Raw genomic sequence first — 25,643 nt, forward strand, 5'->3', positions numbered from 1 at the left:
TAAAAGGAACATATTTATTTATTTCATGTTTGGTATTCTGATTAATATTTTATATAAGTATAGTAAATGAGCCTCACAATTACGTTATATCATTAATAATATTAAAATCCATTTCATAGATTGGAAACTGGATTGTAAAGAGACTAAATTACTTACTCAAAGCCACATAGAGAATAAGTACTAAAGTAATATTTTAAAAAATATATTAAAGTTTATTTGTATCAAAATCATGTGGGTGTGCTTGATCAAAACAAACGTTTCTATGTCTCCTTAGCCTTCCAACTGAGTACCATCTGTATTTGTGTTTAAGTTCTCCATATTTTAACAAACACCTCCATTGAGATGTTTGAGAGTCATATTCATAAAGTGTATTCCCACTAAAGACAGGAAGTTGTGGAACAGACAAGCAATTTTTGCCTTTTATCCTGTTAATAGGTGCCTCTCCACATTTTCTATAAATATTTCCTGAGTTACTCAGCAAAAACCAAGGACAGAACTGTTAGGAAAAGAATTAGATAAAACACGTTTACTTGTTTTCTGTCTAGTAGCCTGTGGGCCTTGTTAAGAAGCATTTATTTTACTTTATGAGGTTTCTTGCAAACTATATTTTCCTTCTTTTGCACAGAAAATTATGGCTGTTGAGTCAGACCAGAGGAGAATTTGCAATAATAATTGCATTTGTGTGGTGTTTAACTGATTGTGGTATTTTCCACTAAACTATCTCATACAGTGAGAAACAAATATTTCTTTGTTTCTGCTGAGCCAGGATCTGTGCTTTCTGCTGGTCATAAAGAACTGTAAATAGGGAAGTTATGGTGTCTGCTTTTATGGAGTTTCTGGTATTGCCAACATTCCAAAGTTTTATTTTAGGTTGGAAAATTGTGAGGTATCAAAGATGGGTTATTATTCTGTTTTAAATATAAGAAAACTGGAAGTTAAAGAGGCTGCATAACTGATTCCTGGTTGTACTTTAGTTAAGTGACTATATCATCCAAATTATTCTACTGATTCCAAGTTTAGCATCTTTTTACTATCTTATGCTATCTTTCAAACTTAGATATTTTGCACAAATTAAACCAATTAAGCCTTAACCTTTCTTATTCTGATTTTAATTTTGCATGTGGCTATCTGAAGATACTGTGACTCATAAAGTTTAGATCATTAGGAATTGAAGCTATGAAGAAAGAAAATTAATGAAAAATTGAATAATTGGATAGTAATCCTCTCACATGTTGGCATCTAGATATGTGAAGAAGAGACTAGGAACATGGTGTTGGTGGTAAAGATAATATTGAAAAATGTTCCATGGGGAAGAAAGGGAGACAAAACAAATTTTATGACTGCAGATTCCTTCATCTAGATCTTTTATTGTACAATCAAGCTCTTTTCTGTGATATCCTGCTCATCTCTTTGTGTTAAAGTAGTTGGTCCACCTTTGTCATGCCAGCCTTCCTCTCACACATTAAAAAATGTTTGTCCTTACAGGAGGTGGGGTGGATTTTTCCATTATAAAAATAAGCACAATTCATATTTTCTCTTCCATCTCCAGAAAATTCAAACCTGTGAATAAAAAGGTAGAATAAATTCATTGGAAAACTAAATCAACAATCAAACTCTGTTTATAGTATTTTGTCGCATAAAGTGGAGGCGATCGGGAAAAAAATTTACAAACCCCATTTCTTATTATTAAGAGACTCCCTATCTGGTTTAAAGTACAAGGTATGTGCATTGGAAAAGCTCAATAGCAATTTAATATGCAATTAAGGAGCACATAAACACTAGCTAAAATAGCAGAGAAAAAGATGAATATAGCTCTGAAATAACAGGAAAAGACTTTAGTTACAAAATCAGACATTAGGAAGAGCATGGTGTAGATAAACTGAGATAAGGTTAGAGAACCCAAGAGCAAGCAGCTACACAAGATGAGAATAAACTCAAGGAAAAGTAAGTTGATTAAATATTTTTGAACTGTGAACTTATGTTATAGGGTAGTAGATCTAAGATAGCACACTATATTGTAATTTCCTGCTAACTTGTCTACATTCCTTGCTAGACTGCTTATAATGAGAGAACAAGGAATGTGTATTTATTAGTTTATTTTTCAAATATCTGTGAAACACCAACTATCTGCCAAAGTTGTTCTATACTGAGGACAGAGTAGAAGAGGAAGACAAGAAAGATAAGGTCTCTTCTGTTGGGAACTTACATTTCATTAGGGAGAGGAAGAGGAGGGCTATTGGTAGCATGCTCACAGATAAACAAACAAGAAAATTTCAGAGAGTGCTAAGAGTTACAAAAAAATAAAACAGTGGTCGACTGTGTGAATGTGGGTTGCAAGGAGGTTAATTTAGTTTGGGTAGTTAGAGTTGGCTTCACGGAAGAAGTTATGTTTAAATACAGACTTGAGTCACAAGGGGGAGCCTGGCAAGGAGTTGTAGAGGCAGAACATTCTAGAAGAAAACAGCAAGTACGAAAACCATAAGCCAATAAAACAGTTTGATCTGTTGAAAGAATGAAAAGAACACTAATTTGTCTGCATATTATGAATAAGGCAGTAAGTGATAGGAGATAAAGCCCAAAGTCTGTTAAGAGGCTTGCTTGGAGCTGTAGTATCCTAGGCTCCTATCTATCATAAATACTTAATAAATATTTATTTAATAGCTTAGTAATTTAATGAATGATCAAATTATACAAGTTTTGGTTATCAGGTTCAATTTTAATTGGAGAGAGACTGCAGCTTTGATATACAGGATGAACAAAAGGCGGTGAAATTTGAGACAGGAATGTCGTAGGAAGCAACTCATATCTACGTAATTGGCCCCTTTGCCTGGATTTCTGGAAAAGAATAGAGTTACATAATCATTGGAGTTATCTTGTGAACTACAATGTACCTAATTCTTAGAGACTCCTAGGATAGACAAGTAGGGAAAATAATACTGGAAAGCTGAAAGAATCCTCAAGGTAATAACTTTCAATGATCAAATAATGAGGATAAAAATTTTGTTTTAAAAATATGAAGAGACAATCAGAGCAAGTTAAACACACACACACACAAACACACACATACACACACTCAGTGTTCTAGTGGTAAAGTTGAATGAAGAAATAAATGGGACAATAATAAAATTGGAGCATGGTTTAGATAAAGACAGAATAGAGAGGAGAAGAAGCGGAATTGCCTTATTACCCATGTTCCCTTATTAGGAGGTTGTAACTGACTCAGTTGCTACTTATATAGCCCATAGTTGGGTATGGAAACACCTATTAATTTTCTGAGTAATCTATCTTCAAGAGGAAAGGGAATCTCAGGAATAAAAGTTTCTGAATGTATAGTGACTTACATATTTTTGGAGAGAACTGAGCCATCTTCCCACATCCAGACCTCATTAGAGTTTTGGCGGGATAATCCAACCCAACGAATTAAACTAGTTCTGGTTTTGATGTATTCCTATTGCAAACATAAATAGATACAATGATCAGAATGCCTCCACAACTGGTGGTAATGCCATTTAACAAAAGATTCATGATTAGATACTGGACAAACAAAGCTGGATTACATATCTGTATTTATATTAATGGATTACATTTAATATTTAAAATTGGTTCAAGTTTACTTGGTTTTGAATTTTAAAAACTCCTTGTAGGACACAGGAAAAATTACATACACAATAACTGGTATTCTAATCTTCCTATGTGTCTATAATATATGCTTATATTTTCAATCAATTGAAGATTAGACTCCCAAATAGACCACTGAATATGATTCAAATGGGACAAATGGTAAACAATTAGAGAAAGAAAACAAAAAGGAACACATTGTTGATGAGATTTATGTTCCCTAGAATTAAGCTGTACTTGCTTTGGTTTTGTTGCTTCTCTTGCCTATAAAATCTTACATATAGAAATACTAATTAGTTTTAGTTAATTTGGTAAAGGAGAAGTGTGTGTTTTTATCAATGGGATTTATAAATAACACACATTTGCTTTTCCTGATTTACTTTTTTTCTACTATTTACTATACTATATACTATATTTATTTGCGTATTGCTCCAACTAGAATATAAGCTTTTTGAGGTTAAGACATTTTTTTTTTGGTTTTAATAACTGCATAGGTCCAAGTCCTGGAATAGTTTCAGGAAATATCTGTTGAATTAATAGATGAATCAGTCGATTAATTAATCTATCTAGGGGCAACAAAATTAAGAGAAAACCAAATGTTTATATATTTTCAGACTTTCCACAGTAATGGTTGAGAATGCATTCTTGGCAAATAAAACACGATTTGAGATTCTTGACAGGCACGTGAGACCTAGAATGGCATTCCACTGGAGACATCATGTGAAATAAATTTGGGCTGCTTATGGCTTAAGTCTTGATATTTTCTTTAAAATACATCCACATTATATACTTCCCTATAGCACCTGACAAATTCTACCTGCATTTTTGAAATTTTGCCTGAAATTCAACTATACTTTCTCAAAAATTGCATTACTTCTTCGAGTTATAAGTTTTCAACCTAGCCTCTGTCTAAAGTAATGAGATTCAGGCCTAGCTTATATGTTTCTAAAGAATCTCTGCAGTGAAGATGGGTTTTTAGAGAATTCTTCTAGTTTGCCTTAGCAGAAAGAAAATTTAATTTATTTAACTGAATATCTTATTTATGAGCCTAAGCTTACAAAAATAGTAAAGTAGATGGTGCAGTAAGTTAGAAACACAGGATACAAATAATCATGAACATCACTGGACTGACTTCTCATCTGTGACCTACTGTGCACCTTAACTCTCAGCATGGTACAAGTCAATTTTATCGATAAACTATAGAGACTCTTGGAATCTAACTAGATTAAATATTGGGCCTCTGTAATTCTTACCACGTTTCACAAGGTTCTTAGGTTAGCACAAATTGAAAGACATAAGAAAAATGTAAACGAAGAAAAAGTCAAATTTTACATTTAAGTTCTTTCTCCCTATCCCTCCAAAATATTTGGCATAAGAATCTCCTTACCAGAATGTTCTGGTCGGCAATCTTCAGGAGAGTAGCATTCATGCCAGTGCAGAACTGCTTACTCTCTTCCCATGTCAAGTTGCGCTTGAAGAATCCATAGCAACTATCTCCATAATATCTCCAGTTTGTGTCACAGGGGCTGCATTTATGGCTTTCAGGAGAAACTAAGCACAGGAATGTTATTAATTCTAAATTGGACTTACATTTTCTCCGCATTCAACATTATCTGCACTTCTCAAAACTCCCTTTAGTTACCATCACAGAAATACTCCAGGGGTTGGGAAGATGAGGAGGTTCCAAAACAATACTTACCGAAATTGTTCTTTTGTTCTGATTGTTTTATTAAATATTGGCAGAAGCGCTTTGCTAATTGATGAAGCATTCCTGAGAGATTTTCATTCTCAACTTGTAGGTAATTTTGCTGTGTTACAGCTACATATAAAAAGTAAATGTTAACAATTTGTAATCAGAATTATAAAAATGCTTCAAAGGTCTTCCGATGAACTTTTATTCCATTAGAATTGCCAATATATGAAGAGCTTATTAGATATACACAAGTAAATGTGTGTTGAAAAAGGATAAGAGTAAAGGGGACAGAGAGAGCAAAGCAAATATGCAAAGTTGACACTTGAGGGTTATCTCAATAAGTGAACTGCTAGAAGGAAACAATCACAAATAGGAAAATCCCAAGATCAAATAACTGCTCAAAGTGATTGTTTTGACATTTCCAGGAATATAGGCTTCTTAGCAGACTTCCTAGAACTGAATGACCTGTTATTTTCTGTTCTTCCTGTAATGCAAAAATATTCATTCATTTAAAAATGCATTTTGATTTATTGTTATGCTTAAAGTATTTTTGATAGGTAAATAAAAGATGGTGAATAAAATATTCTAAAATAGCTTATGAAAAATAAACACATATACAAACAAGAAACAACTACACAGACTACAATGTGCCATTGGATGGCTGTAAGATTTGCAGGAAGAAAAACAGTATTTCAGTAAACAATATGGGAAGGAGGAAATGTTATGTAGAGGGAATAGAATGAGAGAACATTCAGATGGGGAACATAGGATCTATTTACAAAATTGGGAAAACTCTGGTTGGCTGGCTGGCTCTTGGGATATGCAAGATAGGCCGAGGGGAAAAAAACATTCAAAAAAAAATAATTTGGATCCATACTGAGAAAGACCTTAAAGTTCAGTATTAAATTCTTAAAAATTACTTTTAATGCATAAAACATTTTAAAAGTCATTTTAATCAGAAGAAAAAGGTCAATGTTCTCCTTTGTTGAAAATATCTTGGCTGCTCTGTATAGGACTATTGGAGTACTGACAAACAAACAGTGGCAATTAAGAAGCTTAATGGGATACACCACCACACTTTGGTGTTGTCTTTTTCAGATAAAAGCTTTGGCAAAGAGTCAATACTTACACATAATCCCTAGAGCAGTCAGTCCAACAACCATTCCCATGCATAGGATCAGCAGAATCAATGCTATCACAGGCCACCAGGAGGAGGAAGCAGAGTCAACTGTAGGCATACAATACAGATGTCAAAACACAGGTAGTACAGGCCTAGCTGTGCGGCGGAATCACCCTATCCTTCTTTTTTCAGGATTTTCCAAGTAGTGTAAACAGCTTCACTGGCAGATGTCACCTGTGTTCGCTTGGTGATCATCCCACTCTCATACCACACATCTTTTCCTCTTCAAGCCAAATATAACTATCTGTAAGACCTGGTATATTTGTCATTTTGTTTTGTTTTCTGCCCACCCCCTCATAAATAAGTGCTTTAACAAATAACAGTTAGAGAATCACACTCATTTGCTGACATTTAGAAAACAATAGCCAAACATTCTTTCCTATTATCCCCTTGGCTTCTGTGCCCTTCAGCATTAAGCTTTAAGAACCTAATACAACTTTAATATAAGTCCTGCTTGTATCTTTGATGTTTATATGCTAAATAGGTCTATATAAGCCTATGTAGACACCACTCAAATGTTGTAGGATAAGAACATCACTTTGGAAAAAAATGAAATAAAAACTATATGTGCTATCTCTAGTAGAAAAATAAAAAAAATAGGATTGACCATTTTCACTAATTAATTTCCAAATTTCTAGCTCTGGGTATTCTTACCTGAGCTGAGAACTGGTTTTCGAGTTTTAACATTTAAGGTGATGTATCCATCTTCATCCTGCATGGCTTCCCTCAGACTGCAAGCGACCACAGGGTTCAGTGACTGTAAAATGTAGTGTTTGCTCTTACTGTTTCAATATCTGCCAGTATATGATCCTCCTTTTTCTGGTAGGGTAGAACTGTGTGAGTTGGGACACTTTTTTTTTTCTCCTTCTGTTTTCCAGGAAGCTCTTTCATGGCTGCTCAGAGATACACGGACCTTGAACACAAAAACACAAAAATAATAATAACTTGTGGTAAAGGAATAGATAGGGCATTTGTTTCCTGTTTCCTTATCTTCAACTCTGAATAAAGGGATATTCCATCATGTGCATCCTTTCAAAGAACAAAAGTTCATGCTTCATCTTAACCCTAGCAGAGTTTAAATCATACTGTTCAAATGAAGTGATTTCTGATGAAACTTCATGGATAAAACACCAGCAGATATATAGTCTATCCCATTGTGAGAAGCAAGTCTATTATAATTTGATCTGATATGGGGCTAAATTAGATGCTTCGTGGAACATGCTGTGTTGGAAGGGACCATTCTTAATTATGACCTACAACTTATCCAAATTTTTGCATCTTTTATGCATTAATTTTTCAAGAATTTGAGGACTCCAGATGAGGCAGGCCTCATATTCCTTAGGTTTAGGCATTGAAGGAAGATAATCAAATAAAGTGAAATAATACAAAGTTAGTGACTTGATGTATTGCTCTGCAGTAATGTTTGCACTTTAAAGTGAATTTCCAGAAATGGAAAAAGCTTAATTCAATGAAATTATTTACTTTCAAGTGTAAGGGTGCTTAGATAAAAAACCATTTGGGGAAAGATGGTTTACCAGCACCCTTTATGTCACAAAATACTATGTATTCCACACACTTAATTTTATAAAATGGGTTTTTAAATTATTACTTTAATTTACATTGAAACTTGTAATAAGAACAACTATACAAAGCTAATGATGTATTTATTGTAGCAATATTGATAAGAATGTTGTCTATTCGCTTACATAGTTTTATAGCAGATATTTTGTTAAACCTCTATAGTCGGTAAAGCTTCCCTTCTTTTGAGTAACTAGTTTTTATCTTATAAATAATTTTTTTTCTATTTTTTCTTTAGTTATTACGATGCTAGACATATCAATATGATAATTATGTGGACTCTCAAAGCAGATATTTGGTTTACTCACTTCCCCTTTTGGATAGCTTGTACATTTTTTTCCTCTCTGCTATCTTTTTCTCTGAATTCTTTGTCAATTCACTTAAAATAATCTTATATTTTAAAATTTATTTTCCTACACTCCTCAAATTATTTGAAAAATAAACAAAACAGACATGAAAGACAGTGCCTGATTTTGGAGTGCCTGATTTTGGAAACCCAAACTTAGTATGAATCAAGTGTTTTTACCAAAAAACAATTAATAAAATATCTCTTTAAATTCAAATAAGTGTTAAATTTAACAAAAGTACTAAATTTAAGAAAATTCAAATCCCCAAGCCCATTTTTATTACTGAATTTCTAATCTTCAATGATTCCCAATCATAAACTGAGTAAATTCAATCATTCTACTATTTATCTGCTTCTGTTCTCATAACTTCTATTTTATCTAAAGGGGACTCTTTACTCTTTCTTCACTAATTCTCAAGCTTTGTTGGAAGTATAGGGTTAGATAAGTGGTCAGGGTTAGGTAAGCGTTCTACTTCCTCTCTGTCTTTGCCCACATCTACTCAAGTAGTAAAGACCTGAGACTTTTCTTTCTTTTATGTTCTATCAATGCCTTACAGTACTGTTTTTTCCCCTAAAATATACAGAAACTCTGAACAACAATTGAATAAATAATTGTGACTAAGTAACAGAGAGAAAAGAAAATGGGTGTGGAAGTTATAATTCAAATGACACTCTTCCAATAGAACTTATCTCTGATCTCTTTGTAAGTAAATAGGTACTTCTAAAAATGTAATGTGTTAAATAAAATTAGATCCAAAAATGTAAGATCCAATGACCTTTAGAAACCATTTAAAATTATTTTAAACATTTTGTTGTTCAATTAACATTAACTTTAAGATGGTATTTAGCGTTATCAGTGAGCTTGCTTTGTTGAGGTTTCCACATTCTCTGGACCTTGGATAATGATTTAATTATAAAAGTGTCTCATTTACTTCTGTAAACTATCAGGAATAATTCAGGTTCATTTCAATCAGGTTTTAATGCTTAGAACTGTATATTTAACACCAGAAGTTGGTAAATCTGAAATGGGTAATAATAAGCCTCAGATGATATTCCTTTCTTATGTCCCAGGCTCTGGATTTTCCTTTGGTTCTTTTTTCATTTTTATTGTAATTTATCATTACATTTTTGCATCTTTTGTAACTCTAGCTACTGTATGAGGATCTTATGTAGACCAATTATATGTTCCACAAAATATATATTTGCCATTATGTCTATCCCCTAAACATGACTTTGGGGTGCTAAAAACTTGCTAAGTGAATGCAGAAAATCTCAGAGTCAAAGGAACAAGCCCCTGATAACATTTACTCTTAATTTTTCTCCCTCCCTCCCTCCTTATATCCTGTAAATATAAACTGAGCTACTCAGCAAAAATTAAGCTAGTAACTGCGGGAAAAACAGATAGATATAACAAATTTCCAAAATTCAGAGGGTTTGCTAACTATCCTTTGATCATTCTACAAAACTCATTAACATATTTTCTTTCTGCTTGACTATTTCATTCCTCCTTCCTTTTCTTTATTCAGGAAACTGAAGCTGAAAGAAAGATCTTTATTCCAAATTTCCTAATGAGGCTAATCTTGAAATAAAAACCTTTATTCATTTAATATTTTAGAGGCTAAGCGGCACACTTGTATTTTTTTAATTTTCATTATAAAGATGTGGGGTACAATTCAGGGTTAGGTATACAAATGGTGATTATGCAGGCACCCTTGTTGATGAGGTATGCCCCTCCCTCCCCTAGCAGTTTCCCTCAACTGCTATCCCAACCCCCTATCCCCCACAGTTTCCCACTACTGCCAATCGCTTTCTTATAGTATTATATTTTGTTCAAGATCAGCTTATGAGTGAGAACAAGTGGTACTCTGGTCTTTGTTTCTGTGATAGATCACTGAGTATGATCACTTCTAAATCCATCCAAATTGTTGCAAAGACCATATGTTTGTCCTTCTTTATGGCTGCATAATATTCCATTGTGTATATGTACCACAATTTTTAATCCAGTCCAGCTTCGATGGGTACCGCGAATGGTTCCATGTTTCTGCTATTGTGAATAGAACTGCAACAAACATACATGTGCAGGTATCTTTTTTTAGAATGATTTGAGTTCCTCCAGGTATATTCCCAATAGGGGAATAGCTGGGTAATATGGAAGGTCAATTTCTAGTTCTTTGAGAAACCTCCACACTGTCTTCCAAAGAGGTTGCACTAGTTTACATTCCCACCAGCAGCGTAGAAGCGTTCCTTTTTCTCTGCATTCTCGCCAGCATGTGTTGTTTCATTAACGATGGCCATTCTTACTGGGGTTAGGTGGTATCTCAATGTGGTTTTGATTTACATTTCTCTGATGATGAGTGAAGCTAAGCACTTTTTCATGTGTCTGTTGGCTGCCTGTATAACTTCTTTTGAAGAGTGTCTATTCATGTCTTTTGCCCACTTTTTAATAAGGCTGGTTGATTTTTTTTTTCCTTTTGCCGCGTTTGAGTTCCTTGTAGATACTAGATATTAGGCCTGTTTGTCAGATATTCAGTTAGCAAATACTTTTTCCCATTCTGTGGGCTGTCTCCCTGCTCTCTTGATGGTTTCTTTTGCTTCGGAGAAGCTCATTAGTTTGATAAGGTCCCCCTTGTCTAACTTATTTCTTAATGTATGGGCATTTTGGATTCTGAATAGGAATTGGTTGCCAGTTCCAGTTTCCAAAAGGGTGTCTCCTGAGTTTTCTAAGATTCTTATACTTTGAGGTTTTACGTTTAGGACTTTGATCCATTTAGAGTTAATTTTTACGTATGGTGATAGGTAGGGGTCTTGTTTCAATCTTCTGCATGTGATCAGCCCAGTTTTTCCAGTACTATTTAATGAATATGTTCTCCTCTCCCCAGTGGTTGCTGTTGGAGACTTTGTCAAAGATGAATTGGTTGAGAAATTGAGGCTTTGCTTCCTGAATCTCTATCTTGTTCCGTTTTTCTATGTGCCTGTTCTTGTACCAATACCAGGCTGTTTTGATTACTGTAGCCTCTTACTAAAATTTGAAGTCTGGAAGTGTAATACCTCCTGGCTTTATTTCTTCTGCTAAGGATTGTTTTGGCTATTCGTGGTCATTTATGTTTCCATATGAATTTCTGTATTGTTATTTCCAGATCTAAGAAGAATGATGTTGGTAACTTAATGGGTATTGTGTTGAATCTGCAGATTGCCTTTGGTAGGATGGACATTTTAACAATGTTGATTATTCCTGTCCATGAGCATGCAATATTTTTCCATTTGTTTGTGTCTTCTGGAATTTTTTTGAGCAGTGTTTTGTAGTTCTCATTGTAAAGGTTTTTCCTTTCTCTGGTTAGAAGACGCTGAGGTATGTCATTTTTTTTTTTTTTTTTTTGGTGGCTATGTGAATGGGATTGTGCTTTTAATTTGGGACTTGGCCTGCTTGTTGTTGGTGTATGGGAAAGCAACTGTGTTTTGCACATTTATTTTGTACCCTGAGACGTTGCCAAAGTCCTTTATCATTGCAAGCAGGTTTTTGACAGATTCTCTTGAATTTTCAAGGTATAGAATTTTATCATCAGCAAAGAAGGATAACTTGACTTCCTCTTTTCCTCTTGTCTCCTGATTTCCTTCTCTTGTCTAATTGCCCCAGCAGAACTTCCAACACAATGTTGGTCAAGAAGGGTGAGAGTGGGCAGCCTTGTGTTGTTCCAGTTTTCAGGGTAATGTTTCCATTTTCTGTTCATTTAGCAATATGTTAGCTGTGGGTTTATCGTAGATGGCACTTACTATTTTGAGGTATGTTCCTTCTATACCTAGGTGTTTGAGGGTTTTCATCAAGAAGGGATGCTGGATTTTATCAAAAGTTTTTTCTGCATCTAACGAGATAATCATGTGGTTCTTGGTTTTACATCTGTTGATGTATTTAATTACATTTATGGTCTAGTGAATGTTGAACAGCCCTGCATCCTGGGGATGAAGACTACTTGGTCATGGTGGATGACTGTTGAGATGTGTTTTTGGATCCGATTTGCTAGAATATTGTTGAGGATTTATGCATCTATGTTCATAAGGGATATTGGCCTATAGTTCTCTTTCTTTGTTGGATCTTTACCCAGTCTGGGTATCAGTGTGATGTTAGCTTCGTAAAATGATTTGAGGAGAATTCCATCCCTCTCAATTGCCTGGAATACTTTCAAAAGGATTGGTATCAGTTCCTCTTTATACATTTTGTGGAATTCTGCTGGAAAGCCATCTGGTTCAGGGCTTTTTTTTGTAGGTAGTTTTCGTATGACAGAGTCAATTTCCTGGGTGGTTGTTGGTCTATTTAGTGTCTCACTGTCTTCTTATTTCAACCTGTGGAGGTTGTGTGATGTCAGAAAGCCCTCCATTTCATTTAGGTTATCAAGTTTGTTTCCATATAGTTGTACATAGTAATCTCTGATAATCTTTTCTATTTCTTCGGGATCAGTTGTGATTTGATCTTTTGTATTTCTGATTGTGCTTATTTGGGCTTTTTTTTTTTTCACTTCTTCTTGGCCATTCTGGCTAGGGGGCCATCAATCTTGTTAATTCTTTCAAAGAACCAGCTTTTTGTTTTGTTGATGTTTTCTATGATATTTAGGTCTTCTATATCCCGTATTTGGGCTCTTATTTTGGTGATTTGGATTCTTCTGCTAACGTTGGGATTTTGGTGGTCTTCTCTTTCTAGCTCCCATAGGTGATTTGTTAGGCTCTCAACTTGTGAACTTTCATTTTCTTGATGTATGCTCATGGAAAAATAAATTCCCCTCTTAGAACTGATTTCTTGGTATCCCTGGGTTTTGGTAAGATGCTTCTTCATTTTCATTTGTTTCCAAGAATCTTTTAACTTCTGCTTTGATTTCAGTGTTGACCTGGTACTTGTTCAGCATCATGTTGCTTAGTGCCCATGTCTTTGTGGTCTAATGTTGTTGGTATTGATATTTATTTTTATTCCACTGTGGTCTGATAGTGTGTATGGCAAGATTTCAACCTTATGGAATTTGTTTATACTTGACTTATGGCCAAGGATGTGATCAATCTTGGAGTATGTTCCATGTGGTAACGAGTAGAATGTATATTCTGTGGTTGTTGGATGGAATATTCTGTAGGTATCTATTAAGTTCATTTGGTCAAGTGTCAAGTTTAGGTTCTGGATCTCCTTGTTGATTTTTTGCCATGATGATCAATCTAGGGCTATTAGTGGTATTCAAGTTCCCTGCTATAATAGTGTTAGAGTCAATATCTTTCTTTAGTTTATTTAGTAGTTGCTTTATAAATGCTAGTGCTCCTGTGTTGGGTGCATGTATGTTTAGGATGGATATTTCTTATTGATGGATTGAATCTTTTATCATTATGTAGTGTCCTTTTGTATCTTTTAAAATTTTTGATAGCTTAGAGGTTATTTTGTCTGATATTAAGATCACAACTCCTGCCTTCTTTTGTGATCCATTTGCCTGGAAACTCATTTTCCAACCTTTAACTTTGAGTCTGTGGAGGCATACTTTTAAATAAATGATCTATTTTAAAGCAAATATTTAACTAATATTAACTATGTTTCTGACACTGAAATTGGTGCGGAGTGTTCATGGAGAAAACCATGACTTTAACCTTATGAAACAAAGAGTTTTAGATGTTAACTATCTACTGTAATTTCTAAAATATTTCACATAATCTTACCCCACCCCACTACACACCAGCCCACATTCTTGTTCCTCTTCCTTGCTTCACTCTTTTCATAACACAGATTGCCATCTGACACACACAGAGTTATCTGGTATATTTAAATTTTTGTAATTTGTCCTCAGAAGAACACCTTCCATGGCCCTAAAAAAGTAACCACATAGAATTATAGAAGGTCCTTGAATAACATTGTTTCCTTCAAAGTTTTGTTATAACACTGACAATGAAAAAAAAAAAGAAAAATTTCTTCTCAGTCAGGGCCATGTGTGGAACTTTCATGTTCTCTCCATGTCTGTGTGAGTTTCCTGTGGGCACTCCAGGTTCTTCCCACACCCCAAAACAGTGCTTGTTAGGAGAACTGACATGTCTACAGGGTCCCAGTGTGAGTAAGTGTGTGAGTATGAGCCACCCATGGGCTGCTGTCCTGGCCATGGCAGGCCTGGCCTTGCCCCTAAGCTGCTGGTATAGGCTTTAGACACTTGTGGGCAATGATCCTGAACTTGAATCAACAGGTCCGAAAATGAATATATAAATGAATGAATGAATACAAATGATCATAAAATAAGATTGTAAAATAGCAAATAGTTACACAAATGTATGAAAATAAGCAATACAGTAGGAAAGTTCTCAGCAAACCTGTCATATTTGCGATTGATTACTGTTGAGCTGCATGGTAGGAGGAGGTGCTCCTCACAATTTTCGCTTTATAGTATTTATTCCTTGACTTAATCTATCACCACTATAACTAATTCACTAGAAACTGGGCAGAGAATTATTTTACTTGTTTATATTAATTTTCCTTAAATGTGTGTATAGTTCACATTTATTTCAATGTCAAATATTATAAGTGTTTTGAGTCTTTATTTAGAAATGTGGTAATTTTTATGACTAGAAATAAGCAGTATAAGTTGGTTTTGTTCTGTTTCATTTTGGCTAAAGTCACAATGTCAAAGAACCTATGGACGATTTTAAGTGAGGACTCGCCGCACTACCCAATGAATATTTATTGAATAAGTAAATGAATATGTGCATGATGGGCATTATCATCCTTATTTTACACATGTGGGAGAGATTTGGGGGACTTTTTAATGATCAGCTTTCTGGTAAAACGTAGTACCATCTACTAGTTTCCAAATTCTTTCCACTACATTATGATATCTTTCAAATGTAAATATTCTCCAGACTCCATTATCCATTTCTGGTTGAAAAATGAATAAAAGACACTAGGATCACGATGACAAGGAATATATGAAATAAGAATGGAAATTAGCAGAATATATGACAATGAGGATAAGGCTGATCAATATACAATTATGACTAGTGGATGTGTAGAAGATAAAAATAACAAGAAAATGTTGACTCCTATGGATGCTATCATAACGCCTCAAAACTGAAAAAAAAAAAAAGGAAGCAAGCACTTTGAAAGTAGATGATAGCTTTTTACAGACGTTTTCATGTACACCACCCATCACCTTAAGCTAAAGCATTAGGTGAGTTTATCAGTGATATCCTGTTCCCTCGCTCAACTTTCAGCATTGAAAGTGTCGGTTCACTTTGGATCTCCCAAGCTTTTCCACTCGCATAGTTATTACTGTTTTTTTGGAAAAGGGTATGAACGTTTTGTCATAAAAAGCAAAATTGATGTTTTTCTTTTTCATTTCAGAAAGTTTAAACATGTGGGCTACGAAGCATTATGACCTCTATTAAAAGTTAATTAGCTAAACCATGAATAACTCTCAGATAACAACTGTGGCAGAACATTTTGTTACCCACAGTAGAGAAAATGAAGGGGAAAATGTGTTAGACTGCATCCATACTACTAAGTTTAGCAGGCATATGCATACAAAGCATATCTAAATAAAAAGTTAAAGAATGATCAAATGGAGTAAGTAAAATTTGGGTTAATATTTGACATAAAAGCAAAGATTGCATGAAAAGAATAATGAGAAGGTAATGTTTATCAGGAGGCACAAACGTCTAAATAAAAGCTTGGACGTTTGAAAACTGGTATGAATGAGAGAAAGGAAATTGATCGGCATATTTGAATTGAGAATTCATTTCACAATTTATAAAGACATAAGGTATTGTACCTTCTATTAAAATTACTATAAAACCACATGGTAGGGAAAACTAATTAATCAATTATTTGGACACACATTTATTGATTTCCTGGGGTATTCTGGGCATGATTCTCTTTTCCAGAGATCAAGTGGAAAATAAAACATACAAGAATTGTGATCTTATTGAGCTTATATTATAGTCACAGGTGATAAACACAGATAGTAAAGAAGTGTTGAAATCAAAGAGCAAGATAATCTCACATCATAATAATTGCTAAGAAGGAAGAAAAATGATGTGATAGAGCTCAACTGGAGAGACTTGGGGCAGTCTCTCGTTGTGTTTATTGAGGTTGGTTTGTTTAACCTTCGCTGTAAGTTCTTGGGCAATTGCACAGGTTTCTTCTATTTTTAGATCATTCAGAAAAGTTCAAACTTACTTCTCTACAATAATGTGTCAGCTGCTATTTATTGTTGAATCTGTTTTTTATCAATTATCTTTGTGGTAGGTACTATACTATGCCAGATTTACTAACAAGAGAAATAAAGCACAAAGGTTCAGTAACTTGCAAAAAGTCACAGAAAAAGTGTTGATCCACAGTTCAAATCAATCAGTCTGCCTTCTTACTTCTTTCTTTTAATCAGGATATTTTGTTACCTTGTAAAATTAATTCCTTCCTGTATTCATCCTCTGTCTCCCCCTTGTGGCCATTTATTTTCATTTGCTTTTGGTTTTTTTTTTTTTTTCTTTAAGACCTTATTTTTGTTTTCTTTAAGTCTTTCTTTCTTTGAAGTCTGACTTAATATTCACTTTTCCTTATTTTTTAGGTAAATAATTCTGAATTAATTCCCATTCTGGTCATTCCCTGGGTACTATCCAATTTAGGCCCCTCTTTTAAAAAAGTGTTCCCTAAGTCCCAGCGCTGTGACTCAAGCCTGTAATTCCAGCACTTTGGGAGGCTGAGGGAGACGATTGCCTGGACTCAGGAGTTCGAAACCAGCCTGGACAACTTAGCGAGACCTCATTTCTACAATAAATCAAAAAATAAGCTGGGCGTGGTAGCGCATGCCAATAGTTCCAGCTATTTGGAAGGGCTGAGGTGGAAGAATCAACTGAGTTCAATAGGCCAAAGCTGCGGTGGCTGTGAGCATGCCACTGCACTCAAGCATGGGTGACAGTGTGAGATTCTAACTCAAAAAAAAAAAAAAGTGTTCTCTGAAATAGGAATAACATGTGGGGATCGAATGGTTGTTGGAAAAGTGAGAATATAACTTCTTGTAATTTTAACTTGATATTTCTTTTAATATTTTCTAAATCAACACTTCCATATTTAATGACTTTTTAAAAAATTTTCTGCAGTGAACAATATTTTCTGATTAAGTTAATTCATGTGACAAATCAAGAAAAGTCAAAAGTAATTCCAAGATTTTGACTGAGGAGCTATAAGTATAGAATGTTCATTTATTGAGATGGGAAACATTTTGGGAAGGGTTACTCATTCCTTGATGTGTTAAGTTTGAAAAGCCTATAATAGATATAAGTAAATATACCAAGAATCCAGTTAGATACCCAAGGGGGACCGCCCCAAGAATCCAAAAATCTGGAATTATCTTTTGGAGTGCAGGTCCCTTGTAGTACCCTCAGAATTTGTTCCTCTGGATCAAATGGTCAAGCAAAGTTTTTATCTGGACGTTTTGAGAAGGTTGTGTCACGATTTGTGGAAGAAATGTCCTGAGTTGTGTTCAAACAGGTGACTGGTTCTTCCACCATGACAAAGCACCTGCCCACACTGCGCTGAGTGTTTGGCAGTTTTTGATCAAAAACAGCACAACCTCCATACCCTACCCTCTCTATTCACCAGATCTCTCCTCCGGCAACTTTTGTTTTGTTTTCCCAGATTAAAAAAAGTCCTCAAAAGGAATCATTTTGCTGATATGGAAGGGATGAAACAAAGAACAGCACACTAAGAGGCATAAAAATGGATGAATTCAAAAACTGTTTTAAGCAGTGGAAAAAGCAACTTGAAAGGTGTATTGCATCAAATGGAGAGTACTTTGAAGGTTACTGAAATTTAAACATGTAAGAGTAAATACACAATTTTTATAAATAAATTTCACGTTTTTCTGGGGGGATGCCTCTCTTGTGGTCCTGGAGATCAAACGCTGACATTGAGATCTAAATTTGGATATTATCATTATGTAGTTTTACCTCAAGCCATGGAGCTACAAGAGTTCATCCAGAGGTGGTAAAACATAAAAAGAGGGTCAAGAACTGAATTCTGGGACACAACATTTTGAATTCAGTTGAGGGAGAATCAGTGAATCAGAGGGAGAATTGCGTAGTGAGTGAAGTAAAAGGAAAACCAAAAGAATGGGTTCCTGGGGAACAAAGTATTTTAGAGAAAAAGTTTGTTATGAAAAGAGAATAATCGATTATGTCAAATGCTACTTATAAAGTAATATGAATTCTGAGAAATAGTCATTGGATATGTTAATATGGAGGTAAATGGTGACTTTGACAGGAATGTTTTTATAGAAATAGTGAGGAGAAAAGCCTAGTTGGAGTAGATTCAGAAAAGGTGGAAAGGACAGCAGGCACAGACAGCTTTTGAACCCTTTTGGTATTAAGAAAATTAGAGAAACAAGGTGATTACATATATGTGTGAAGTAGTGAACAAGAGACGCTTGGCTTATTTTTAAAATGGAAGATATATATTAGTAGGTTAAGCTGAGTGAACAAGTAGAATGAAAAATTAGAAGATGCAAGAGAGAAAATTACAAATTAAAAATCTTTCAGGAGGTAGATGAAGTGAATTTCAATGTACAGATGAAGATTGATCATAGACAGGAGGTGAAATATCCTAATCATTGCTGAAAGGGATTCTGCCTACGTACTGATACAGTTGTTTTTGTATAATTGGTTGGTGGAACAGAGAAGACCCCCTTCTGAAAGTTTTTTTTTTTTTTCCTAAAGATAATAGAAAGGTCAACAGTTGAGTTTGAGGAAAGAAAAAATAAACCTTTTATGAGTTGAGAAACAGAGATTCAAAATAATCAGGGTTTAGCAGAAAAAGTTGAATAGTGTCGGAAAGTTATAATTTCAGAATATAAAATAAGACCCGTTAATAAGGGCAGATTCAGCTACTTGTAAGTAAATGTAGAGCAGGTAGAGTTGAATTTGACCAGGCAGCACTTTTCAGATGCTTATAATGAATGGAGAGGTAAGCAAGAAAATTGTAGCTATAAGTAGGAAAATAATTAGCATAACTGACTCTGGTAAATGGTCTATACCAGGTAATGAAACATGAAGTATCGATAATAATGAAAAAGTGGTGTGATTCGTGAATTCATATCAGTGGGCATCAAACTACTGTAAGTCATAAAATCACTGGAGAGAGTGGGCTGGAAAGATAGGAGTTGGGGGTCAGAAAGTAGATTATCTGAAACTGAGACAATGGAGGAGTTGCCGTATTGGAAATATAAATAACTCTGACTCAGCACTGTCCAATAGAATTTTCCGTGGTAATGGAGATATTATTTATCTGTCCTAATTCCATAAACAATGCAACCTGTGGCAATTGAGCACTTGAACTATATTAGTGTGACTTGGAAAATTTTTAATTTTAATTAATTTAAGTTTAAATAACTATATGTGCTTAGCAACTACTATAGGAGCAGCAGAGCTCCAAAGTATGATTATGTAGTGAGTGGCTGATTTGTGGATGTGGACAATTATGGAAGGTAAATTCAAGAACAGAGAACTCGGGGTATTGAAATCATTGATAATTATGATAAGACTACATGTAAAGAAGATTAATGATAGTTGAAAAAATGGTAGAAGAATGTCCTAGAATTTGGTAGATGCCTGCAACAAGGTGGTTTTTTTTTTTTTTTTCATAATGTAACTAATGAAATGAGCTATAGAGATGCTGGAAGTTTTTAAGGAAGAAAAAGTAAGTACAGTAACATAAATTAATAAAATCATACACTAATTTTAGATGTTATAGCCTTTTAGGTTCAAATAGTGGCAAGTATGTAAGAGCTATAATTAATCTTCCTCTTAGATTAATCCTGAGAATTTTTAAAATCATTGTTTTACTTGAGCATTATTTCATGAAAGACAGAAAGAGGTTAAAGAATTTCTTCGACAACTTCAAAATATGTGAAAGAATCAGGAAATTGAGAACAGAAACTCAGCCTTTGCAAAGTATGATGAAAGTGAAAGACCAGAACAGAGATATAAAAACCTCTTTAATTTCTTATTTTTGTGTCACTTATTTGACTTTTCCTCATTTACCTAAATTAGTAAACGTCAGCATAGATGGAGTATTTATTTGCACATGTTTATAGTGAATTTTTGTTTATATATGACGTAGATCCTTTAGACATTGTTCTTTTGATCAAGCACTTCATCCGTTTGAAAAAAAACAAATATATGTTTATTTATGTGTTTAGAGATCATACATAAATGTTACTCAAGAGTATAGTATTGCATTGCTTTTCTGCCCCTCCTTTACACCTCTGAGGTAGGTGTGTGTCGTTGTGGAGACCTTTGACTAAGAGAATCTTCACACAAAGGTGGACTATAAATCACTCAATCATGTGAAAACAAAAAACCTGTACAAATTCTCCCCCTAAGAACAGAACTTCATCTTACACACCTGGATGCTATTATAAGAAATTCAAATGTGGTCTGTGCCAGAGAGATGTGGTGTTGGTAATGGGGCAAGGAGAAGAAATTAATAGCTATTAAACTTGACTATAAATGAGATTTCCCTTACCCTAAAGGAGGGCTTTAAAGGAGATTCTTTCTGCCTTAGCCCAAATAAAAAAATGATTATCATAGTTGACTCTGGTAAATGGACTATATCAGGCAATGAAACATGAAGTATTGATAACAATGAAAAAGTGGCACGATCAGTGAATTTTCTTACGCTTTACCCCAAAGGAGGGTTTTAGAGGAGATTCCTTAGTTCTTTTGCTCATCTGTAACCCCTAAATATTTTCTTGAGTTCTTGCTGCTGTAGTACATTACCATAAATATATTACCTTTCAGCTCTGCAGATTAAAAGTCTCACATAGATATCACTGGGCTAAGATCAAGGCTGTTGGCAGGAACATATTTCTTTCTAAAGATTCTATGAAATAATCTGTTTCCGTATTACCTTCGCATCCTCTAGCCAAAATTCCTTGGCTCCTGGGTTCCCTCCATCTTCAGCCAAAGACGTTGTCACCTTTCTGACCTTATATGTGGTCACATCACTCTCTCATCACATCTGTCCTTGGGGGAATACATAGGTGTCAAATGCTTTAAGGTTCTGGCTTTGATACTGATGCTAAAAAGAGGTGTTCTGTGGAGTTTCTAAAATGGAGACAAATCGTCGTTTGGTATATAGTAGTAGAGTGTTTCCAATATTTGAGTAGAAAATATGTGGCTTTCAGAAACACAGTGAGTACTGTAATATCGCTGCATTTTATGAAGCTCTGTGTTGTACTGAAAAATTTTGACTGGACATACCAGAGATTTAGTTTAGGGAGTAAGAGATTTCTTTTTATAAATACAATCCTTGATATTTATCCTTTGTGAGAGAAGCCGGGGAATATTATTTTAGGAAGCAAACTGGATGCCCCTAAAATAGAGAAAGTGGAGGAAATTTTTCTTTCACATGGTGTGAGTAACTGAAGAGAAAAATTGGAGGATGATTTAATCAGAAATGGACAAAAGCTACTTTCTTTTTTATAAATGTATTTTAAACATTTAGGGGTGGTTGAAGTACCAAGTATAATTTGTAATATGGAATCAATAATAACAATATCTATATAGAATTTCACATAAATTATATTTTTGTCAAAATATAATTGTAAATCAAATTTACAATAATATTAGAATAATATAATATTTGTATTTTATCCCCGAGGTTGAAAGAAATTAATGGATTTAACCAAATTCATAATACTGGTATATGGTGAAGTCCAGGCTCATTTCTTGTCTTCAGCTTATTCCCTACACCCATTTGAAAAAAATACCAGTCTCCGTGTCCAAGAAGTTAATTTAATATATACAACTGCATTCCTTACTTTCAGGAGATTTGTCAACAATTCAGGTTGTCCTGGATCATGTGAGCTGCTTCCTGCTCTCAAGATTTATTTTTATTGTATGTGTGATTTGTCATATGTGGGGAGGATATACAAAGAGACATGAGAATAGAGTTTGCATGGGTCTACTAAAGGTGGTTACACATTTTTGGCTTGTTTTGTTTAATTTTGTAATTCTAACTCTATCCTCTGAGGGAAAGGGAGGTGAATACGGTGTATGTTATAGTGCACCTAGAGATTGAATTAATGTATGTATAACAGTGGGCTAAATGCTATTTGGAGCCAAATCAAGGAATTGAAAGGTGAGGGAACTATAAGAACGATTTTTATTTTTAAAAAATACAGGTAGGATGCTGATGTTTATGGAGTTATCCACTGGCTTCCTGGTATATTCTGCTGTATGTAGCTTAGACTGCACTCATTCACTTTTTCATTTATTATTAATTCATTATTTATTATGTAAAAAAGTAGCATAGATAACAGATGGTAATTTTTATCTATTAAAAATTTTTTAAAAATTTTTTTAAAAATTTTTAAAAAAGAATTCTCTCTTATAAGGCAGATAGACCACTGCCTTATGGAGACCTGTAATCTCAAAATCTTGAGTCACCTATAACCAGCATCATCAAGAGAAGCAGTTTTCATAGCCTCTCATTTATGAATTCAATAAACTTGAAGAAGAAAGATGATTAATGATATAAAACAAAAACTTTAAAATTAGGACAAACTTACTCTTTTTTTTTTTTTTTTTTTTTGAGTTGGAGTCTCACTCTGTCACCCAGACTGGAGTGCAGTGGCTGCTCCCGGCCACCGCAGCCTTTCGAGTAGCTGGAATTACAGGCATGTGATACCATGCACGGTTGATTTTTTGATTTATTGTAGAGAGGAGGTCTCGCTGTCCAGGCGGGTCTCGAACCCGCGGGCTCAGGCAATCCACTCACCTCAGCTTCCCAAAGGCTCAGGACCCCCGGCTCAAACTTACTCTTAAAGGAAAAGAAAGTAGGAAAGAAATGAAGGAGACCTGATAGTGAAATCCTCATTGTATATCTTGTTTGGCATTTTCTAAATAAGGGGTTTGAAAAAGCAAGAGAGAAATTTAGTATCTAGACGCTTCCTTCATGGAAGCAATAAGCAACCCAAAGTGTAGCAAGCACAAAGCAGTTCTATTTGCTCCTTCCTCTGCTGGCTTTCTTCAGGGAATCCAGCTCTCTCTCCTGTGTGATATCACGCTGCTCTGAGTCTGCTAATCTTTGCCTGATGCTGCTGACTGGGTTGGTGAACTTGGGGATTATATGTAAGTGTAGTTGCATCCAACCCAAGAAAGGTGACTAAGAAACATAATTTTAAACTATGTAAATTCTGGTTAGATTATAGATAGGTGCTGGCATCCTGAGTCTAATAATTTTCTGCTGCCTCATCTCTCTGCCTTTCTTCATAGCTTCAAGATAAACCAGCAAGAGACATACCTTATTATAATTAGAATTTTGTTCTAAATTTGTGTTTTATCTTGATAAGCTAAAATAGAATATAAAGAAGACTTATTTTTCCAGTTATTGGTTACAATAAAGAGCCTCTTTTTTGCCTAGACACACATTCGTTTATCATTCCAATTGGTGAGAAATACAGAGCAAAGGAGATATATTCAAGGAAGGGTATATCATTTAATTTATCTGTAAGACTAACTTAATCTGTTCCCATAGACCTTTCTAGTGTAGAGAAAACTAAGTAGCAGCCACAGCCTGACTTCTATAAATGGGAAAGAAATACAAAAAGGAAGAGTGACCTGTATACCTTAGCAAGTAGATGGAGGGAGTTGACCCATCTCCACTTAACAATGGAAGCTCCACTTCCCAGCACCACAGCCTCAAAAGAACATTCTATTGATTCTGATCCATCATTGGGCAGTTGGAGATGGACAGGGTAGGGAGTTGTGGACAAACAGTAAGTGGAAACACATCCTGAGAATTTACAATTTACAGAATGTTGTTACATATAGTGTATACAGAGTAGTCAACTGACACAGTATTCACCTCCAGGGTATTTGAAATCAAGAAAGTTAACTTGAGAAATGACACTAACATCTCCTCTGCTCTTTTAACCTTTGCTTGTTCTCTTTACTCCCCACATATGTATAAATATATAAAATATTTTATTTGTGCATAGCGAAATATAATAACTTTTTATTAATAATTTTTAAAATTTTTTTGCTTTCTTCATAAAGATTCAAAGTGAAGAAATTCAAGCACTTTTAATGTCAGCTAGACTGAGTAGTAACTATAACCTATTGATGGAATTCCATTTTAATGGATTTAAGTATTTCTCTTAAGTAATTTTACTTGGGATCAGGGCTAATTTAAAGTAAATGACTCAGATTTACCAGCATTAGGGACTTTGATGCTTTGTGGAGGCAGAAGTCTCTCAATATTCAGATGCATGATATTGACTTTAAGGGCAACTGAGATCATTGATAGGTGATCAGATTTCAAATACAGAATTTATAATTATTTTAAATCAATTAATTTTCAGATTTAGTACTACAGGACTTGTCCAGATCAATGAATCCAAAGGATGTGCTTATTTTCAAAAATGAAATATTTCTATTTCTCACTGTGGTGCTGAAATTTCTTAGATTTGTGAGAATACACCCCATAAAGTGAAGATTGAAGGTATGGATTAATATGCTTCTTCCAAATTCACAAAGTAAGAAACATGTATTTGAGCCCATGTGAGAAAGGAGGAAGCTACAGTATCAGAGCCAAAAACTATGACTGTTTTTAAACTCTCAGGCAAATACATTTGTTTCACAGATCATTCTCCACTTTGTTGTCTAATGCCTTCTGATCTTTATTATTCAGTCTTTAAAGTATTTCTGGAAACCTAGGGGAACAATTGGCCCCTGGAACAATTATTAATTTCACTGAATTGCTTCTCTCTCTAAATAAAGACTCTTTTCTTGCTTTATTATTATATATTTACATGTGTACTAGGGTGCTGTTTAAGTATTAGACAACCAGAATGGACACAGGTCACAATGCTAGAACAAAGTCCAAGAGACTCCTGTTGCGATAGGGGTTTAGGTTTGGGTTTAGGTTTAGGTAAGGGTAAGGACCCTGGTGCCTGGGACTGCAGAACTGTATCAATCATTTGGAAATATTTTAGTACTTTAGCAAATACTTATCTGTAACACTATGTACCAGTTAAGTATCAAACTGAATATGCAAAATAATTCTTCTCCCACATTCCTATGAAAATAAATAATTTTATTAATCTTTAAAATTTAGATAACCTGTAATCTAGGTGAAGTAGCACACACATTTAATATTTACATTTTATCATTTATTTAAATTAATAATATTGAGATTATCGATTTTATAATATGAGTATTATATA

The 25,643-nt window shown here is 34.5% G+C and overlaps 2 protein-coding genes across 3 annotated transcripts in view; one reads left to right on the forward strand and one right to left on the reverse strand.

The window, feature by feature from the left end:
- The window catches only part of LOC103263018 (C-type lectin domain family 1 member A), a 71,931-nt gene extending 47,001 nt beyond the window's left edge, over positions 1–24,930 (forward strand). The window contains 1 exon segment of the mRNA XM_021713734.1: positions 24,780–24,930. Within this exon segment, the coding sequence (XP_021569409.1) occupies positions 24,780–24,930 (151 nt within the window).
- LOC103263019 (C-type lectin domain family 1 member B) lies at positions 1,352–7,209 on the reverse strand. Of its 2 annotated transcripts, XM_008060695.2 has the most exons (6): positions 7,146–7,209; positions 6,441–6,539; positions 5,314–5,437; positions 5,006–5,156; positions 3,342–3,448; positions 1,352–1,560 (listed from the first exon to the last, which is right to left on the reverse strand). In XM_008060695.2, the coding sequence occupies exons 1-6, from the start codon at positions 7,207–7,209 to the stop codon at positions 1,416–1,418; spliced, it is 690 nt and encodes a 229-aa protein (XP_008058886.1). In that variant the 3' UTR covers positions 1,352–1,415. The 2 variants fall into 2 exon arrangements, with proteins under 2 accessions (XP_008058886.1, XP_021569408.1); XM_021713733.1 differs by lacking the exon at positions 6,441–6,539.
- Positions 24,931–25,643: the final 713 nt, after the last annotated feature.

Source organism: Carlito syrichta, unplaced genomic scaffold, assembly GCF_000164805.1.
Source record: "Carlito syrichta isolate Samal-C Ts95f unplaced genomic scaffold, Tarsius_syrichta-2.0.1 Scaffold304704, whole genome shotgun sequence".
Classification (NCBI taxonomy): domain Eukaryota; kingdom Metazoa; phylum Chordata; class Mammalia; order Primates; family Tarsiidae; genus Carlito; species Carlito syrichta.

What these genes read in the sequence shown, in the direction of transcription:
- LOC103263019 (XM_008060695.2), bottom strand. Translation starts at nt 7,209, where the DNA reads ATGCAGGATGAAGATGGATACATCACCTTAAATGTTAAAACTCGAAAA. An exon ending in TTGCCGACCAGAACATTCTG is followed by an intron (nt 3,449 to 5,005) that starts GTAAGGAGATTC and finishes TGTTTGCAATAG; the next exon opens with GAATACATCAAAACCAGAAC. An exon ending in TCAGTTCTCTCCAAAAATAT is followed by an intron (nt 1,561 to 3,341) that starts GTAAGTCACTAT and finishes TTTTATTCACAG; the next exon opens with GTTTGAATTTTCTGGAGATG.